The following is a 15,329-nucleotide window of genomic DNA, read 5'->3' as shown; positions in this document are numbered from 1 at the left end:
GTTCTTATTTTTTAGTTGTGATACCGCTATGTATTCTTAATTCTTAATTCTTTTTCGAGAGATTGGTTCTTACTTATAAATTGAGATTTTAGTTCTTATTTCATAGTTGTGATATTGGTTGGTATTTCTAAGTTGTGTTGTACGTTCTTATTTCTTAGTTATAAGATTGTTTCTTATTTCTTTGTTGCCAGGTTTGTGAAATTGTCTAAGCTTTGCTATTTTGTTTTTATTGCTAAATTGTGATATTGGTTCGATTTACAAATTCCTATTATTGACTTTAGCTCCACTGGCCAGAGGCAAGCGGGGCTTATGTCTTGGTCCTGTGTCCGTCGTGCGTGCATTAACTTTTTCTTTAAACATCTTCTTCTCCTAAACTACAAGTCCAATTCTGATAAAACTTCTCACAAATGTTCGTGGGACAAACCGCTTTCAAATTTGATCAAATTATGCATCTGGCGTCAAATTTGACCCCGCCCCGGGGGTCAATAAATTGAACAAATGCTTATATAAAGTCTATTTTGTGCAAACTTTAAAAAATCTTCTTGTCCATAACCATTTTGCCTAGTGCCACCACAGTTGGTATGTAGTGACATTTAATGGTTCTCTACTTTGTTTGTTCAAATTATGCCCTGGGGTCAAATTTGACCCTGCCCGGGGGTCACAAAAATGAGCATATGCTTGTATAAATGCCTATTTTGTGCAAACTTTCAAATTCTTCTAGTCCATAACCGTAGGGCATAGGGCTACCAAATTCGGTATGTAGTGACATCTAATTGTTCTCTACTTAGTTTGTTCAAATTATGCCCCTGGGGTCAAATTTGACCCTGCCCCGGGGGTCACAAAACTGAACATATGCTTATATAAAGCCTCTTTTGTGCAAACTTTAAAAATCTTCCTGTCCATAACCATTAGGCCTAGGGCTACCAAATTTGGTATGTAGTGATATCTTATAGTTCTTTACCAAGTTTGTTCAAATTATGCCCCTGGGGCCAAATTTATCCCTTGAAGGCTCCCATTAAAAAGTTGTTCAAGAAAATTTGAATTGTCAAAAAACATGCTCACCCTTTCAACTTTAAGCGCCCAGTGGGACGAGGGATAGAAAGAGAAAGTCACATTCTTTAGTACATTTCAATCCATGCGCATTGCACGCTTTTTTCGCATAAAAAACAGTGGAGCGATACAGGGGCATCATGGCCCTCTTGTTATATCTTAATTTGGATATTGTTTATATAAAATGTAATATTAGTTCTTATTCTTAGTTTTGAGATTAATTCCCATTTCTAGTTTGTGATATAACTTCGTATTTCTTAGTTGTAACATTGGTTCTGAGTGCTTAGTTGTGTGATTGGTTCTTTCTCATAGTTTTGGTATCGAAACTTATTTATTTATTATATGCATAATTGGTTTTAATCTCTTAGTTTTGGTTTCGAATCGTATTTCTTAGTTGTTAAATTGGTTACTATTTTTACGTTTTGGTAGTGAATCGTATTTCTTTATCTTGAGAACTGTTCGTAGTTCTTAGTTGTTGAGATTGCTTTCTTTTTCTTAGTTGTGGTATCGGTGCTTACTCCTTAGTTGTGAGATATTTTTTTCTTTGTTGTAAGATTGTTGTTAGAGTGGTTCACATTTCTTAGAAGAGAGATCGGTTCTTATTTCTTAGTTTGGAGATTTGTTCTTATATCTCAGTTGGGAGATTTGTTCTTATTTCTGAGTAAGAAGATTGGTTCTTATTTCTGAGTCGGGATATTTGTTCTTATTTCTGAGTTGGGAGATTGGTTGTTATTTCTAAGTTGGGAGATTGATTCTTATTTCTCAGATGGGAGATTGGTTCTTATATCTGAGTTGGGAGATTGGTTCTTATTTCTCAGTTGGGAGATTGGTTCTTATTTTTGAGTTGGGAGATTGGTTCTTATTTATTAGTTGGGAGATTGGTTCTTATTTTTGAGTTGGGAGATTGGTTCTTATTTCTTTTTTGGGAGATTAGTTTGTGTAGCGTCGTTGTGAGATCAGTTTCTATTTCTTAAACTCTAGCAGCGTATTTATACGATTTGTTTTTAAAAACAGATAACACGTTGATCAATTAAAAATTTAAAATCTAAAATAAAAGATCAGAAGCATTTGAACCAGAAATTTAATGGCAAGTCCAGTTTGCTCTCTACCCTCTTTATGCAACTCATCCCTATTCACAACTATTATGGGTTTTTTTCTTTTCTTCTTTACTTTTCTATTAACCCTTTTTTATCTTAAGGAAATCACAAAGTCAACAAAGTATATATATAGTAGCATATCTTGTATAAAATGTCTGAACATTATTGCTGCTACACATTTTGAAATCCAAATCGTTTATTCTCGCTTAAAGAGGATCGTATTACGCCACCATTGAATAAATGGTGCTATTACTGATCCATGTAGGTCATTTGTTTTAAATGCGATTAAATTATGAATCCCGTATATATTTGCTTCATCATACTATTTTTAATTGTTACGGGCTGCGACGATGTATTCGAAACGATTTTACTCGCACTCATGTTTGTGGCTAAATAGACACACTCATCGAAGCTTTTCCTGAATCGGAAAGTTAGACTTCTCGGAAGAAGTTGCGGTTCTTTTGAATGTATGTAGTAATTGAGTAGTTAAATGATAACGGAAATTACATGTGCGCTCTGTTATGCTGTTTAATCTTAATCGCGATTATATGAATTTAAGTTTCGTCAACACGTACACTGTATATGACTAATTAAATAATTAATGTCTGTTATATTGTGTTCTGAAATAATTGGTGACAAAGTGTGAGGCTTTGAGAACCGGCCTAAATTCCCAATGCCTTGAACTTACCGTTCCAATGTTGTGATCCCATTTTTTAGTCGATTACTTTCATGTTGTTTTCGTTTCATGTATATATTTTTTGATTCGTTGTTTGGAAATGTGTTCCTTGCCATAAATGGAGGACCGCGTTGTATAATAAGGTTTATCTCCTCCTGGGGTAGCTGAAGGTTCACTTTGTGTATGATAGATACTAGTTGAACATAATATTGTGAAAATCGTTTTTAGTTCTTAGAGAGGTGAGATTGATGTGTAGGCTGTTTGCTCAAGCCAACGCGTATCCAGAAGGGAACATCAGGAACACATGTATGTGAACATAACTTTATTCCATGTCTCAAGTCCAAACTCTGCGGGTTTTATGTAAACGAGTTATCATGTTTATTTTCGATATGTATACAAGTTTGTTTTCACCATATGGCGACGAGCAACATCTGCAGCTCAAGGAAAATGAACCTACGGGTTACAAAAACAATTACATGTATTGATTTCACAATGTGTCGGGGCTTAAGAGTTTCAGGAAGGCAGTTTTGATATTTAAAGCGAGTATGCACGATTTTGTCAAATATTTATGAATTTATATAAAATGTGTAAAAAAACAAACTCATTATACATATAATTCAATATAAATTAAAATAAAAGTTAAAAAAAACATGTGTCGAAAAATGCGAAATAAGCCGGATTTAATTCTGAAATCGAAAATGTATGTACAGTCGAATTCGCCAGCATGTATACCATGCATGTACGATGTGAATCTAAATTTAGTTTAACGGATCATTTAAATTTCTTGCAACGATCTATTCATACGACACACGAACACTAACTCTTATCTTAATAAAAAGACGAATGCTTCGGTTATTGTAGGAAAATATGTACGAAATATCTTCGTCACAATCGGTTCGGGGCGCCAATTGTTTTTGCTGCATTTTATGAAATTCGTCTTCGATGTTAAATTTTTCTTGCCTATTTTGTGTTATAGTAACATATTTTTATCAATATATTACAATTTAACACATATAAAAATCATGCATACTCGCTTTAAAACCGGAACTGCTGCAAGATGTTTTACGCTTTACATTCACAAGCTTTTATGTAAAAGCAAATTACGTTTATCATCAAATCGATTGATGCATCTATAAATGATAAACACGTGTTTATTTTCCACCAGGCCATATTACAATTACACATTTGAAAAGCAGAACGTATTGTATGTAGTGTTTACAAATGATGATTAATTATCTCTTTTGCGTTGACTATTGCAGCCAAACCAGCTGAAACACACGGATTGTATTTGCAAATAAAAACACGAAACGATCAGTAGAGTAAGAGGAAAATTATTTAAGTTTCAAGTTTATTTATTTTAATCTCAGTTTATGCATAACATGACGATATGGGCAACAGTAACACAAAAATACATAGATTTATACACAATTTAAGGATATTACAGATTTGTGTACAGCAAACATTATACATGTTTATAATTTAAAGGGAGAGAATACTTACACGTTATACAACACATGCGAACAATATTAACCAGTTGAACATAAGGAGAGTGTAAAGACGACAGTGTGCAACAAATGTTTCATGAAGAGGAGCAAATGTAAGAAGAGAATCCACAGTTTTACAAAATGGCTCACTTTGACCACCAACACTGTAAGTAGAGATTTTTATCCCCACGCTTTTTGAAAAAAAGGTGGGGATATTGTGGTTATCTCCGCCGTCCGTCCGTCCGTCCGTCCGTCCGTCTGTCTGTCTGTCTGTCCGTCCGTCCTGGCCACTATCTCCTCCTACACTAAAAGCACTAGAACCTTGAAACTTACACACATGGTAGCTATGAGCATATGTGCGACCCTGCACTATTTGGAATTTTGATCTGACCCCTGGGTCAAAAGTTATAGCGGTTGGGGTGGGGCCGCGTCAGAAATTATCACTCATTTTTTTAGGTTATTTTACATTTACTTCTTTATTTCTACACCGATTCACTTCAAATTGATACTGGACCTCTTTTATGACAATACGGTCAATCTCAACCATGCATGGCCCCATTCCCAACCCTGGGGCGCCCCGCCCACATAGGCCACACCCACCAAAAATTTCCATTTACTATAATTTTTTCATTTCTACACGGATTCACTTCAAATTGATACTGAACTTGTGTTATGACATTAGGGTCAATCTCAACTATGCATGGCCCCAATCCCAACCCTGGGGCGCCCGCCCACATAGGCCACACCCACCAAAAAATTCCATTAACTATATTTTTTTCATTTCTACACGGATTCACTTCAAATTGATACTGAACTTCTCTTATGACATTAGGGTCAATCTCAACTATGCATGGCCCCATAACCAACCCTGGGGCCCCGCCTACATAGACCACACCCACCCAAAATTGCCTTTACTATAATTTCTTCATTTCTACACCGATTCACTTCAAATTGATATTGAACTTCTCTTATGACAATACAGTCAATCTCAACTATGCATGGCCCCATTGCCAACCCTGGGGCGCCCCGCCCACATAGACCACACCCACCCAAAATTGCCTTTTACTATAATTTCTTCATTTCTACACCGATTCACTTCAAATTGATACTGAACCTCTCTTATGACAATACGGTCAATCTCAACTATGCATGGCCCCATTACCAACCCTGGGGCCCCACCCACATAGACCACACCCGCCCAAAATTGCCTTTTACTATAATTTCTTCATTTCTACACTGATTCACTTCAAATTGATACTGAACTTCTCTTATGACAATACGGTCAATCTCAACTATGCATGGCACAATTACCAACCCTGGGGCGCCCTGCCCACATATGTCACACCCACCCAAAATTGCCTTTTACTATAACTTCTTCATTTCTACACCAATTCACTTCTAATTGATGATGAACTTCTCTTATGACAATACGGTCAATCTCAGCTATGCATGGCCCCATTACCAACCCTGGGGCACACCTAGGTCAAACATTCGGCGTGGGGATACGCGTCGGCCTCTGCCGCGCCATTTCTAGTTCATAATTGTAATTAAGTTGCTACTTCAAAGTTTCATATCGACGGCTAATATATGTTTAAAGCTAACCGTTGATTTACACAAAGGTATCATGTTTATACATCTTTTTGTTAGAGGGTTTTTCATCCCCCGTACAATGAACAGCGAAATAATAAGTTAACACCAAACACTTAAACTGGCATCGAAATTGAGCATATAATAACATAACAAAAGGTTAAAGGGAAAAATTCGCCTGGCAAATGTTCGGACCGTATGATTCAGGTGTATGTATGTTGCTGGTTGTGTATGTCCGATGCATCCCAAAGCACATATGAATCAAAGGGTTCTATAGATTTATATTGAATAAGTGTATTAACATTCTTTAAATTGCCATTTGGTAGCAACATCCCTGCAAAAATTCTTTTGAATTACATTGATACAACGCTTACCTTATTTTACAGATTCGTTGGCGATCCCGCAAGGAAATCCGATTGAGAAGGCTATTGTGTCAATAGGAAATTTTGTGAAAGATGCCATCAAATTAACTGTTTTCATTACAACATGCATTTCGTTACTTGTGCTTGCCTGGCCAATAATACGCCGTTACATTGACTAATTAATGACCGCCGGTCGGGATTATCTATTAATATTGATGGGTGTTACTATAATTCTTCAAGTTGTGTGGTTCATATTCTTTTGACAGTCTAATGCCTTGAATAACAGTTAAAGCCTCCTCACACATAGACGAATCCATAAAACGGAGCCTGGCGAAAAGGGTAAATTTATGAATTCTAGCGAATTCATACCGAAATTGTTTGAAAATTTGTTGCATTGTGTAATATATAACGAAAGGTGAACGTAGAGGAACTATTTGGTGCGAAGGATTTACGAAGTTTGACGAACAGTTACTGCAATTCGCTAGAAAGCATTAGGTAGCGCAAATAATATTCGTTCTTTCGGTTAGCGATTAGGAGCTATTAAGAGCGTAAAGATACGAATGTAAGCGCAACCTTGCGCATAATTGCGCATACCGCCGAATATTTCCGAAACGGTGTTTCTGCATCCGGGCGTTTTGATATAGACTAACTTTTTTCCGACTCGACTATGCATGTTGATTATGCATGAAGTCTTTTTCATTAAAGATTTTGCGTAAATTTCGTGTCTTACTTTTACAATTACTTCCCTTTATAAGGCCAATACAAAAACAACAATACTCTTTATTAATTTATTCCACTAATATGTTACACTTTATTTCAATCTCTAATGTGGCACCATCCTGTTTTGCTATGGCACACATCCCGCTGGAGAGTTGACCCTGTGCTTCAGAGTGTTTCTCACAATCTTGCCTTTTTTGATTGCTGTTTTGTGGCCCCTGGTATTGACATTCCTGGTATCCTCCAAGTTGCGACCTCTTTTCCATTCCCCAGGAACCAGATCGCCTCTTCTATCATCATGGTCAACCAGTGCATTCTGCATGGTGGGGTACCTGATCCTCATCAAGTTGTGGAGAATGCAGCATGTCTTTACAATCAGCCTTACTGTGGATGGGCTGTAGTTCATCTTTATGAGAAGTATCTGAAATTACAGATGACCAGTATTGTTATGTGTTAAAAGTTAACGTTAACATTTCTTTTATAACTGAAATTGTGGTATGAAAAGGGATATTGCAGTAAAGTTCCGCTATTAAGGCCACTTCGAAGATTTAAAACATTATGCGTTTTTTGACAATATTTAAGTCCAAAATGGTTAATTTATGAAGGAAAATGGTCCGATATTAAGACCACTTCGCTATTGAGACCACTATATTGCCTGGTCTTAATAGCGGAACTTAACTGTACCTGGAATCGGTTGGCCAAAATCCCAAATGCATTTTCTGATACTCTCCTAGCCCTGGATAACCGGTAGTTCAGGATGCTTTCGTCTCTTGTCAGGAGTCTATGTCCATAGGGTTTCTGCATGTTCTCGCAAAGGCTGAACGCGTCATACCCAACCAAGAAATAGGGCATGTCGAAGGTGTCATTTGGAAAGGGCTGTGGGTCTGGAAATCCAATGGAACCATCCTGCACCATCTAAAGTAATTCTGATTCATTATAAATCTTGGCATCTCCACTTGAACCGTATCCTGAAAATACAAAAGGATAAGAAATTGTCAGAATACAACTGTACATTGAAAACAGCGCTAAATGTATGTAATTTATGTCATTACAAAATAATGCAGTTAAATTTATGTAGACTAATACTTACAACCCAGATCACACCATACGAACTTGTAGTCCGAGTCGACAATGGCCAGTAAGATGATGCTGAAGAATCCATTATAATTATTATATAAGGAACCAGAGCTGGCAGGCTTTCTGATAGCTATGTGCGTGCCATCAATAGCAGCAACGCAATTTGGAAAGTTCGAATTCTTGAGGAAACCATCAGCCAGTTGTCTCCATTTTTAAGGTGTGGAGTGGGCTGTCATAACCTCATCAACATATTCTTCACATATAGCATGACACACGTCTCTTACTATTACAGAAAGGGTATTCTCGTTGACCCGCCAGGAATACTGCATGTCTGAGTACTTGACACCAGAAACCAGGTGACGTAGTGTGACAGCTAACTTTAGCCCTGGATCCAAGGGCTCCCTGTACCGAGTGTGTTGCTTCACGAGGCGATGACGAACCTTCCCAAAATTGTATCGTACATTTCAGTAGGCATGCGGAGGAATTTCTTGAATGTTCCAGGATCTTCACTTCTTAGCTCAACCACGAGCTGATCGTAGATGCCAAATTGGCGCCATCTCCCGGAATGCAGCCATGGTCTTCTCCAGATATTACGTGCTCTGGCTCCTCTTCTCCACCTAAGTCGGCCTCTGAGAAAGCGGTGTATGTTTAGTTGTTGCTGGACTACTTCTTGATTGACCATAGCAGCAACATACTGCAGTTTCAGGCTTTGTATATCTTCCATTTGCAAAGAAATAATGATACCTTTAACATCATATATATGAAATATAGGCATTTGTCTGCACAAACTACTAAAACAACCAGGAGCGCTATTATTCGGATGGATTCGCATAGATTCGCCTATCGTAGTTACCCTTCGGATTGATTCGTATACGGGCGTATACCATTCGTTTTCTGAACGTTAACTTATCGTTATAGATCGCTTAAATGCGTCGGATTCAATTCGCTACAATACGCAAATCCTCGCTATAGTTCGCAAAAGTTCGCAAGCTATCGCAAAGATTTGTTTTCGGATCGTCCTCTTTCGCTTGATATGCAAATCAAGTAATCATGATATGCAAATTAGCCGAGAACTGCGACCTCTAACGCCAGTTGACGAACGCTATGCGAAGACTTTCCGATCGGCCAACGTATTGAAACGAGTTTTAACGAACGATAGACAAAACTTTTATTCGCCAACAATTTTTGAACATGTTTAAAATTTTCCGACGAACAGAACTAATCGCAACGGACGCAAAAGCTCACAAACGCATCCATACGAACAACACCAACGATGTGCAACGTACATATACTAATGAAAACGAATTTTGCTGAAGTCTTATTCGCCAGAACACGCAAGATGACGTCGGGAGACTTTCGCCTTTGTGTGAGGAGGCCTTTAAATTTTAAACGTGTCTGGGTTTTATTTAAAAAACGTATAGGGAATTGTATTAATCAATCACACAATTACACAGTTTGTTGAAACAAAAAGAGTTTGTATTATGCATTTTGAACCCTATATGTTAAGGCTTTAATATCAATTATAGCGGCAATGAGATCGCAGTGACGATTGCATCTGGTTTGTACACAAGAACCAGTAGTGCGTTCAGTTACAGCGAACGTTCGCCAATGATCGTTCGTTTCCGATTCGGTCTTATTGAACGATAAGTTCGGCGCGAACGTTTCAAGATGGCGGCTCCCAGAAAATTGATTGCGATTTTGATGGAGGAAATCGCGAATAACAACATTGTATCAGAGGAAAGGTCGTCGGAAGACTAAATAACTGACAATTTCATAATACAAAACTATAAATACCCGTATTCTTTTTTAGATTAAGACTTAAATAAAAGATATTTCAAAAATAATAAAACCTATAATAGTTTTATTATAATTATAAGTGGTGTGGATGCGAGTGTTATTTTTCATTAGCGATCGAAATTTAGTGTAAGAGGTGCATTGAATCAGTTATAACATAAAGCCCTAAAATAGCGCAATACATTACAATCTTCAAATGTAGTTGTAATTTTCTTTTACATTGAATGAATTTTCGTTTCGTTTACATTTAATGAAAATATTAATAAATTTTAGCATTCAAATGGAAAAAAAACACATGCATATTTTGCGAATTGAACTGTCTTTGAATGTACATGTATATTGAAAACTCTTTTGTAGTGATAATGAGCGATACAATTCTGGCATTTTATTATACCATAAATCTATACATTTATTTTACCCAAGCATTTTATATCCATATTATGATCAAACGCGATTGCTTGCTTTCACGATGATGTTTCGAACACTGCAGTAACGCACGATATTTAAACGTTATATTTGCAAGTACCCGTTATACGTTAATTGTGTAGCAGTAAATTTCCACCATATTTTTAATGTATTGTTATTATTAAACACTTTATTGTTATGTTTAAACAGAGACGTAGGTCTCTGGTTTAAACTGGCTAATATATATATATATACTTTATAGTTCCTGTTGATCCATTTCGGACAAATGTACGTCTATTCTTAAAATATGTTCAAATATTTTATTAAAGCAACTGTAAAGTTTTTGGCTTGACATGCCAATAGATGGCATGGAGGTATCATAAATCGTGTTTAATGATCAGACACATGCGGTCTATGACCCCATACAGAGATATACAAGTATAGGTCCCTGGGTTTATGACACCCTGTTCTCTTAGTAATTGTCTGGACAGTATCCGATCATATCGAGATAATCGGTTTGTGATTAACAAAGGGGCAATTAAACACTGGGTGGTTAAAAATGCTGAAATAAAGAGTGTCAACATTGGTGTGAACAATTAAATAAAACATTTACATGTATCAAGAGGATGTAGTTAATCTGTAACAAGGTAAGTTTTTACAGACATATAGGTTCAAATCAGTTTCTTTATGTTGATTACATAAAATCAATCAAATTGTTGTTTGTTTTCGTCCTTATGTGTGTTCGTTCATTGGATTCTATTTAATCTGAAAGAATTTCAATTTCTGAGTATTTTGTTGTTCTTAAAAAGGGTCGCGAATATGAATGAAACCTTATCACGATGCGGTTTATCAAACGCAAACAATAGCAGAATGGCCGCAGTGTTGACGGCCAATATTTGATCACGCGCAAACTTGACGTCATTATCGGAATCCCCAAAACCTCCTATACACTTTGTTTAAAATTCAATTCATTCTATGTACTACACAAAATTGAAAAAAAATATCGAAGTTACACTGAACAACAACGACAACTTATATGTCCGCCATCTTGGTTTCGCTAGCGAACTACCTCCCGAGAGGGTTCGCTTCGGTTCGCGAACGTTCGCTGCGAACCGAGCGTTCAATAGCGAACGTTCGCGACGGTTCGCGAACTATAGCGAACGTTCGCTGTAACTGAACGCACTACAGCATATTTGCATACTTACGCTATATTTTCAGAATTGAACCACAGCGTCGCTTTATTGTTATAGTGCTCTATCTCCATTTGTTTTCAAAAATGAGTTTTTTATATCGATGTGTTCGTGAGAACGAGATCTTTAATATGACGTAATCGGATTCAAGATTCAGTCATCACAGAAGAAGTTTTCGATTCCATTTTGCTCTATCTCCCACATTTTTACAAACAAATGAATCTGTACTGCACCATCTCCGGCACTAAGAGCAAAGTAGAAATCACGCTCAAATAGGCCGATCAATTGCTATCAATGCTCTCCACAAAATTGCAAATAACATTAAGATATAGTTTACTAAAATAAATATTTAATTATATTCTTATTCTCCGTTTGCTGGTAAACACTCCGGTATATTTGTGTCCACATACGTGCATAAATAAGTGAGAAAAAGGTTAAACCTTTAAATGCGTTTTTCTCCATAAAATAAAAATGGTAGTTAAAGCACTATAGCAATAATCAAGCGACGACAGGTTACGATGTTAATTTCACACTTAATGTCGCAATATCAGTCCCCAAATTATAGTAAATCATTAAAGAATTGCATTGAAAATGGAAGATAAGGTGATATGAGCTATTGTACTTCTTTCCTTCTGACATTTTATCGACAATCGATTATTTGCTCTATCACGAACGAGAGTTTACATATATTTAATACCTTATTACACGTGGTTTCAACGAGTTCCGTAACCATGCAACTATGTGTGTTTTGTGTATTGTTACAACAATGGGGCAATTTGTTGCGAAACATGTTCAGATCAGACAAGTATTTGGAGCCTACCATTATTTAACAAAATTATTGATGATTTTCATTGTTCATTCAGCGAATAACTGAATATTGCATTTAATAATTTTAATGACGCTTAATCTTTTATTTGCAAAGGCAATTTTTTTAATTAAGATAAAAATGAAACTTAAGCTTTACCTTTATTAAAGAAAATTTGTTATAAAATGCGGTCCTTTATTTATGGCAAAGAACACATAGCCACACAGACACAAAGCAAAAGAAATATAAAAGACACACACGTACTAAACAAGCGAACAAATATGAACAAATCTGAAGTCACCGTCTTGAAACGGCCAAAGAAAGGTACTGTGAGAATAGAGCAGTTTTTAAAAGCGCCAAACCTATTACCCAAAACTAAGAAAACTGATGCGATAAAGCACCTGAGGCTTTGAATGTTTTATTAAGTAAATGTAAGCAGTTCAATCTTAAGCTCGAAACATAATTTAAAATGTTTGATGCATTTACGGGATATATGTTTAGTAATGCATGCGAGGTAGGCGAAATATAAAATCAAAAAATTAGAAACGGTGTACTTATAGTTCTGCAAATCGACTTTTAAACTATTAACCCTATTTATTTAACCATGTATTCTAATTTATATTTATATTGTCTGGTCTTTATGAGCCTGCCATAAGAGTGATTCATACAGTGCTAAAAATGAACAACCGATTGTTAAACAATACATAGATATGTACATTTATTATATAAAACTAGCGCATGTATTGCAAAACAAAATGTTATAATCTGTGTTCATTCTCTATCTAAATCAATCAGGAGCATGTAATAGTTTCTTTTTTAATATATCGATCATACAAAATGTCCTCGTCTTGTTAAAGAAATGATATTTGGATCGTGTTTGGACTTAAAATAAAATATCTAACAAAATCTTCTTTTACCAATTTATCTGACTTTAATGATCCCTTTCCAATATTGATTTGCATCTGAAGATATATTATTTTCTTAAAGTTGTGTCTGTTCTGTATCATACTGGTATTTATGTTTTCCGAACTAAGACTTTATCTTTAATACGGAGTTGATCATGAGTATATTGTTATCACCTGAACTTCACGACTATACTTGTTAAATCTGTTATAACATAATCTGATTCAACTGTTCGACAGTCGTCATTAAACAATTGGTTACAGGCATTAAAACAAATTACTCTGATCAGAGAATTAATTGCTTTCATAACTAAAGGCGAACGCAATTTACTAATTTAACTACATACATGTTCGAAACTTTTGCCAAAAGATGTAATACTGTTTTTATGATAAGTACTCTTGCATATACTGTTCAAAGACTCGATATACCCTCAGAAGTAAGTTAGCAAATGTAAAAATCCATTTAACGGTTATACCATGTATATGTATTGAAAGTGTATTGCGATTTCTTTTTTATGGGTGCTTTCTTTAAAGCGGGTATATACGATCTTGTCAAATATTTATTAATTAATATAAAATGGGTTAAAAAAATTATTATACATATATTTCAATATAAACTAAAATAAAAGTTAAGAAGAACATGTGTCGAAAAATGCTAAATAAGCCAGATATTTAATTCCGAAATCGAAAAAGGCTGTACAGTCGAATTCGCCAGCATGTATATCATGCATGTACGATGTGAATCTAAATTTAGTTTAACGGTTCATTTGAAATTCCTGCAGCGATATCGATTCATACGACACACGAACACTCACTAAAAAGACGAATGCATCGGTTATTGTAGGAAAATAATTACGAATTATCTTCGTCACAATCGGCTCGGGGCGCTAATTTGTATTTGCTGTATTTTATGAACTTCGTCTATAATGTATCATTTTTCTTGCATATTGTGTGTTATTATAACATATTTGTATCAATATTTTACAATTCAGCACATATAAAAATCGTATATACCCGCTTTAATGAGTAGCGTAATCGTAATTATTACTGTTCCTGTCAGTATTTTGTATTGTAGTTCCAGTTTTAAATGTGTGCATTCTTTCCTTCGTATTGTGGTTATTTTCTATGTTATGTGGTGCTTTCTTTATTGCGAGTAGAAGGTTCTTTATGGTGGTGTGTGCCTTTTTATTATGATGGGTTCCTTCGTTGTTATGATAAGTGTTTCCTTTATTTAGGTGTGTACCTTCTGTATAACTATGCGTTACGTTTTTTGTCCAGCGGTTACCGTGTTATGATATTTTCTTTTATGTGGGTAGTGGCTTTTTGATTAAGATGTGTGCATGCTTGGTTATGAAAACTTATTTAAAGTTAAAATGATTGCATACTATGCTAGCAGTTTAATTATCATGATGCGTGAATTCCTTATTATTACTAATAGTTTCATTGTTATGACGGACCTATTTCATGATATGACTAGTACTTTCATGAGGTGTGCATTTCGTGTCATGATAAGTAGTTTCTGTATTTTGACGAGTGAGTCCTTCATTTGTGACGTGGTGTCATTATAATCTTGTTTATAAATAATGACATACCGATTCGAGGTAAGAAATACACATAACTAGTAGAAAACCATACAACAAATACACCATAGACACAATATAACATATACACCATAAAACACAAATGTAGTAAACAAAAGAAAGCTTATACTTTTCAATTTGTTGCTTGTTGCATTTTTTCTAGAAATAGTATTTGTCATGTGTTTTTGAGTAACATTAAGGCTTTAAACGTGTCTTTGTGTCTTACAAACAGGACGTTGACAATTGCAAAATCCAAACTGGGCATTTTGGAAAGTGCAGCCAAAATAGTGTAATTTGGTTTGATTGGCATAAAGGATGAACGTTCGGCGGAGAAAAGTCCTTGTCATCGTCTACAATATTTGTAAGAATCGTCGTCTGTGTTCATTGACATTATTCAAAGACACGACAATATTACACTATTACACTTTTGCTTATAAAATATATTTGATTTGATGATAAGTTTCAAGCAATATTTGGTGAATACTTCACGCTTTACATATCAATGGCAAGGAGATCTCCGAGATGATAACTTATTCATGTGCGCAATTGTGAGACTTTATTTTGGAAATTTAGCTTTATAGTTTCAGTAAAATTTATCAAACG

The 15,329-nt window shown here is 35.5% G+C and overlaps 1 protein-coding gene across 1 annotated transcript; it reads right to left on the bottom strand.

The window, feature by feature from the left end:
* Positions 1–6,973: 6,973 nt before the first annotated feature.
* Positions 6,974–7,988, bottom strand: LOC127855084 (uncharacterized). Its single transcript, XM_052390440.1, has 2 exons — positions 7,658–7,988; positions 6,974–7,394 (listed from the first exon to the last, which is right to left on the bottom strand). The coding sequence occupies exons 1-2, from the start codon at positions 7,886–7,888 to the stop codon at positions 7,104–7,106; spliced, it is 522 nt and encodes a 173-aa protein (XP_052246400.1). The 5' UTR covers positions 7,889–7,988; the 3' UTR covers positions 6,974–7,103.
* Positions 7,989–15,329: the final 7,341 nt, after the last annotated feature.

This window comes from Dreissena polymorpha, chromosome 13 (assembly GCF_020536995.1).
Source record: "Dreissena polymorpha isolate Duluth1 chromosome 13, UMN_Dpol_1.0, whole genome shotgun sequence".
Taxonomy (NCBI): domain Eukaryota; kingdom Metazoa; phylum Mollusca; class Bivalvia; order Myida; family Dreissenidae; genus Dreissena; species Dreissena polymorpha.
The sequence above is the reverse complement of the archived record's forward strand: the minus strand, read 5'-3'. Positions and strand labels throughout refer to the sequence as shown.